The sequence below is a fragment of the Chiroxiphia lanceolata genome, chromosome 5, assembly GCF_009829145.1.
Source record: "Chiroxiphia lanceolata isolate bChiLan1 chromosome 5, bChiLan1.pri, whole genome shotgun sequence".
In the NCBI taxonomy this organism is placed as follows: Eukaryota; Metazoa; Chordata; class Aves; order Passeriformes; family Pipridae; genus Chiroxiphia; species Chiroxiphia lanceolata.
The window spans coordinates 4,577,938-4,583,937 of record NC_045641.1 but is presented as its reverse complement, the minus strand read 5'-3'; the positions used below and the strand labels follow the sequence as shown (position 1 = coordinate 4,583,937).

Here is a 6,000-nt window from a genome sequence, read left to right as displayed (position 1 = left end):
ACCCTTATGACAGCATAAAGAAGCTGGATAGGAAAATTCTGAAAAGTAAGAGAAGGATGGATTTCTAAGGATTAAACCACGAGAAATCAAATTATAAGAGCCCAACTTTGCTGTTATCAGTAATAATATTAATTAAAATTCCACTATTTCAAAGAAAACTCTTGCAGGGAAGGACTGGCTGATGACCTTTGAATTTTTGTGAATTTTCCTCTATCATCAAATCCAGCCTTTTGTAACAGGTTCTGCCCACTCCTCAAAGCACAGGGACAGATCTGGTCCATCCTGATTTCGCATCAGGTTCTCAACTGTAGACTAATCATTACATCACTGAGTAGCCAAGGAGACAGAGCGGAAAGCGCTTTTCCAGATTCTGTCCAAAATCTTGGGGTCTCTTCTAGCACTGCCCAAAAAGCATCCAGGATCAGAAGAACTCTGCTGTACCTTTGCATTTATCTCAGTCCTGTATTTTCCTCAACTCCAGTTTGGCCATGGTTTCCTGAGACCCAAAGGGACCCATCCCACGTGGGAGCCCAACATCACACAGGGGCAGCGGCTGGGCTGCGATTCGAGGGTCAGGGAGCACACACTGGACAGTGGGGTTACACTAACATGCAGTCCATTTATTTTTGAGGGGTTTTTTTCTTTGTTCTGTGGTTTATCTTTTTTTTTCATCAAGCCACTGCAAACATTGCTTTGGCCGTCAGCATGAGCGCAGAGACACACATTCCCATACCCGTGGCAACTATGCAATAAATACCATCCAAACAAATGTTAAGAAAAATCAGTAAAGAAAGAAAAATATTCCTTTTCCCGCTCCCAAGCACAAAACACTGTTAAGTCAACAGAATTTAATCTAGTTTATTCTCCAAAAAAAAAAAAAAAGGAGGAAAAAATATGAAAACAAAACGAAAACAAAAAAAAAAAAAAAAGCAGGTCTTATCACTAGCAGTAAATAAATTTGTACAACCATTCAGTCTGTATAATAGGATGAAATAAATCTACATCTTTCTTATTTTGGTGCGTTGAATTATACATACAAACAACAATTACAGGAACTTGTTCACAATGCGTATAGACCTGGAGAATGGCTATCTGAAACCCCCTTGTTGGCAATGTCCGCATGTTAACACTGATTGCCTGACACCATTGGTACTTCCTATGTAAAAGGCCCGTGGCCCAAAAATGAATGATCTCCCTACAGCTTTTATTTATTTAGTTATTTAGTTAGTTAGTTAGTTAGTTAATGCATCATCAAAACCGTTCTAGCCAGCCCCCTCCCCCTCCCCGGAAACAAAGAAACCGAAAAGAAAACCAACAAAAAAAAAAAATAAAAATAAAAATAAAATAAAAGGAGAAGACATGACTGGCAGTTGGTCCATTTGTTCGTAAGACCGCGTTTCCTCTTGGTCTGCATTGTTTGTTTTTCTGGTTTTTAAATTGTCCTCCCATCTTCTTTTTTTTTTTTCTTTTCCTTTAAAAAAAAAATTCTCTCGGAGTCCTTCATGCCTTTTTTTTTTTTCTTTACAGCTCCTCAGATGCAATAAAGTCTTCCTCAAATGTACAGTATTTCTTACAATATAAGTTATATGCAATGTTCAGCGTTTTTTATTTTATTTTATTTTATTTTTTTCACAGCACTAGAGATCCTGTCCAATAGGGAATGCAAGTTCTGAATGGCTTATTCACAAATGGTATCCAGATTCAGTGGGTAAGAATACATAGACGCCATAGTGAGTTCCTTTAAAAAGTGGCAAACATCACTTTTTTAAAACTTTTTTTTTTTTTCTTTTTATCTTTTTTTATTTTTTTTAGTTTTTTGTGCTTTTTGTAGTTTTTTTCTGTGTTTTTAATTTTTTTCTCTCTCTTATGCCTTCAAATAACTTTTTTTTTATTTTATTTTTTTTCAATCCTTTTTTTTTTTCCCCCTCCCATTTGATTCGGGACGTCAGACCCATAACCACACGCCTGCAAAAATGCAAGTATATAAAGTAAATCTCATTTTGAGACTGTAAGCATTCAGCAGGGGAGTCTCTTGCTAACCCATGGCAGTGACCATACTGGAAGGATGGTGAGGTCCAAAGGAGAGGCTGGATGGAGGATGCATCGGTGTCGGTGTAGTCAGCATGTGGCTGGAGTGACTGAAAGGTGAAATGTGGCTGATGGAGGACATGTGTCTGGAGAGGGCGGCGGGGTTAAAGGAGCTGCTCTTGGGAAAGTCTTCGAGGTTGTCATGGACCTTTTTGCACTTTTTGGATTTGCTAGACATTTTTCGGTTTCTGGTCTGAATTCCTTCCTTCTTCATAGTCAGGGGTCTGTTAATCTAAACAAAAATCAATTATTTTTTTTGTGCTTCCATCCCTTCTCCCCAGATCACCATAGGATCCATGTATCCCGTGCCCCGTGTCCTGGGGGTGTGCCCACCACCAGCTGGTCGGCAGCCCCCCTCCCGCCCTGTACACCCCACTTGCCATCATTACACAACCTCTTCCCCTGTGCCATGGCTACACAAACACTCCCCATCCATCCCAAAATTCAGATCCCACCAGGACATCCCAAGTTCGGATATTTCTGAAGACAAGACAACAGAAAATTGCTGGCCACATGGGAGCAAAACATACCCGAATAACTCACAGCAGCTGAAAAATTTCAACTATCTGCACATTAGGTAATTGCACCGTGTTTAGGAACAAAACCAATCATTATCACCTAGAAATATTCCCCACAGACACCATCTCACCCCGAGGCTTCCTGTCTGATCTAAAACCATTATCAGCAAGAGTTGCTGGGATTTCAGTGCTGCGAGGGGTCTCAAACTTTCACAGTGGCATTAGGAAGCTGGGTAGCTCTTCACAAAAGTGTCAGGTCTTTGTCTTATTTTTCTGCTTTCCAAAGATTTTTCTCTAATCATCCTTTCTGGTTTACTTTAGCCAATCTAATTTTACTTCTAAAGCCTTCCAGGGTTTTTTAGGGGGGCTGAAACAGGTATCTGTGCTGCCCAGCAGAGCATTTTCTACTTGCATACAAACATATCTGTAGTAAAATTAAACATTAAATTCTCCTGCATGGATCTACACAGCAGCAATTTTAATCCCTCAGGGTTGGGAAGTGGTAGTAAAAATCTGTTGGACCTCCTGCAAGAAACACTTATTACTCGAGGTTGTTCTGTGCAGAGATAGGATTTGGACTTTGATGATCCTAATGGGTCCCTTCCAGCTCAGGCTATTCCACGATTCTGTGACTGTGCTGTGTAGAGAGACAGTATCACAATATGCACTAGCACATGTGTCGTGAAACCCCCACAAACCACACTTGGGAAGGGATTTATGCATCCAATATCCATAAACAACCTTAAAAATATGGACTTGGGGGTCCATGAGGGTATTACATTGGCTCCCCTGCAGAATTTCACCTATAGCAGAAGGCAGAGGAGCCCAGCAAATCACCCTGAGGCTGAACCACCTTTCTTAATAAATGTGAGTACGTGATGGCACGAGGGGCATTCTGCAAGAGGGAGAAAAGGGAGAAAAGATGAACCCCCTGTCCACCAGGATCTACTGTCTCAGACCCAGCAAAGGACAATGGAAAAATGCACCTGCAAGGGTCCTGAGCAGCTCTTCACCCATAAGACCTTAAATCAGCACAAGGAGCAAAGCATTCCCTTCTCCCAGAACACAGCAAAGTTTCACGTGTTGCTCCTCATTCCTGGTCCCTTTCCCCACAGAATGTGAATCATTCTTGGATTTCTCTCCCCAGGGAAGCTGGGATACAGCTCCCTGTTACATGCAGAGATGGAGGCACAGGAAGAGGAAGGCCCAGGTTCATCTCCAGTTTAGGCATTCCCAAAGTTCATCATGCCAGTCTGAATTTGTGACCCCAAGCTCTCTGCACCGGCAGTGATAGGAACCTTCACCTCACCTAAAAATGAGTGATTTTTTACTTGATTCCTCTACCTCAGGATGAAGGGATTGGGAAGGAGCAGCCCTGCTTGCCAGCAGCTAAAGTTAGGAAGGATCTGCCCATGTGCAGCCCAACAAGAACCCTGGGCCAGCAAGAAGCAAAACTTCAAATGTGATGGGCTCCAAATGCAACACCACCTCTCTGCCTGGGTTCCCGTCCTCACTGAGGGAATGGGAATCCACACAAAAGTAAGGACCTTTGCTCCAGATCAGTGACTGGGATGGGAAAGCTTTGCCTGGCCTGTTTTCAGTCAGTCAGTAGGGATGTGTTGCCCAGGTTCAAAACCAGGAGGAAGTACTAAGGGAGCCCCACCAGGCAGCAATGCTGGAAGGGACCGGGAAGTCTGAATCCCTGATGAATTCCATCTCAGATTTGAGGAGGCCCACACAACCCCAGCCTCCCCAGCTTCTAATGAGGATTTGTATCATGACACAAAGACCCCAGGAGCAGCCAGAACTAATTTGCAGGTGAAGCAGCAAAGGTGCAAGCTCAGGAGCTGGTGGTGGCAAAGTGACATAAGCCTGGTGCTGGACTAGGGCTGTGCTTGCTTGGAGCAAGCACATGGTCCTGACCCTGTGTTGCTTGGTGTCATGTCCCACAGGACAGTGAACACCTCCCCAGAGCAACAGCTCTCATGTTTCACTCAGTCTCTTAGAACAGGTTGGCCCAGGCCACGATTTGATGTGAAACTCAAGGATGGGAATATCGGTTTTGTTCGGGGTGGTGGCAAAGCCATGGTCAGCCCCATTGCTGGGGTCAGAGCTGCCATCCAAGCTGTTGGCTGGACACATCATCCCAGTGTGCATAGTCTCACACTCCTAGCAGGTAACCAATCCAAATGCAAATAGATGAGAACTCTGATAAATGCAAGAAAGAGTGAGACTGGCACAGCTGAGGCAGCAAGCTGGAAAATTTTTCCAGTGACTTCAAAGACCATTCACAAGCAGGGTTAAAGTGGTCCCCAAAACATCAAAGGCATGAACCCATCTCTGTTTCTGGGGTAGAGAAATTAAAGACCCAGAGGGAAGACCTTGTCTGTGAAAATTCATTCTGATAAAAATGACAAACACATGCTAAATTAAAATTAAACCAGCCCAACGCATGTATATGAAATTCATTAATTTCAGATGGAGCCAATTAATTATGGGCAGGAATTATGCTCTTTGTTTTATCATATGCAAAATACTGACTGCTCTGCTCTTGGGACACACAGTTCTGCTTTAGGGTATTGTGAAAGGAGCCTTTTCTATTGAATTTTGCCAAAAACAGTGGCAAATCACTCACTTCTATGGGCACAGGCCAGTTTGCTGTGCACCTCCAGCCAGGTACACACTCCCACCCATCCCTGAAGTACACAAAAGCTCATCCTGCTTCTAAGGACTAAAATAACAAGGATGAGAACCTCATATTCAACAGATCAAATGCAGGGGATAGTCTTAACCATTATAGGTCTGATCTTGCTCTGACTGAAGACAATGGGATTTTGCCATTGACCTCAATAAGGTCCTGTCACTGAAGCGGATTTATCCTTCAGACATAGTCATTACAATGTTGGGTTAATCTTCCAGGCTGGCTGTATCTTAGAAAGCACTCTGGGATGCCACAGGATGAAAGGCACCGTATCAATGTGAAATATTAGTCATTGTTAATACTGGTGTTAATGGAGCCGGCTCTTGTTGAAGTCAGTGGGAGGAATGCCAACAGCTCCACTAAATGCACCCCAAGACTATTATGATTATTGCTTATATCCTACTGACAAATGGGTTTGCTTAAGCTGTGGGAATCAACAGTAAAACAAACTGATATAACTCCGTGAAAAAATTGAACACCATGGGAAAAAATAGCCTTTTCACTGCAGTCATTCCCAGTGTGGACATAAAATCTGGGTAAGTTTCAACTGCGGATCAGTCCATGAAAATATCCTAATGATGTTAAGGTCCAAGAAAATTTCATTAAACAGAAAGAAAAGAAAAAATGGGGAAGGGGATGGATAAAAAAACAGCCAGGAATTTGCTACAGCCTAGCCTGAAACAGGTTTAAGGC

At 42.9% G+C, this 6,000-nt stretch overlaps 1 protein-coding gene across 3 annotated transcripts in view; it reads right to left on the bottom strand.

The window, feature by feature from the left end:
• Window positions 1-838: 838 nt before the first annotated feature.
• The window catches only part of GATA3 (GATA binding protein 3), a 29,482-nt gene continuing 24,320 nt past the window's right edge, over window positions 839-6,000 (bottom strand). For all 3 annotated transcript variants that reach the window (XM_032689450.1, XM_032689452.1, XM_032689451.1), the window contains exon 6: window positions 839-2,320. In XM_032689450.1, coding sequence (XP_032545341.1) covers window positions 2,036-2,320 — 285 coding nt within the window. In that variant the 3' untranslated portion in view covers window positions 839-2,035. The remainder of the gene's footprint in view (window positions 2,321-6,000) is intronic.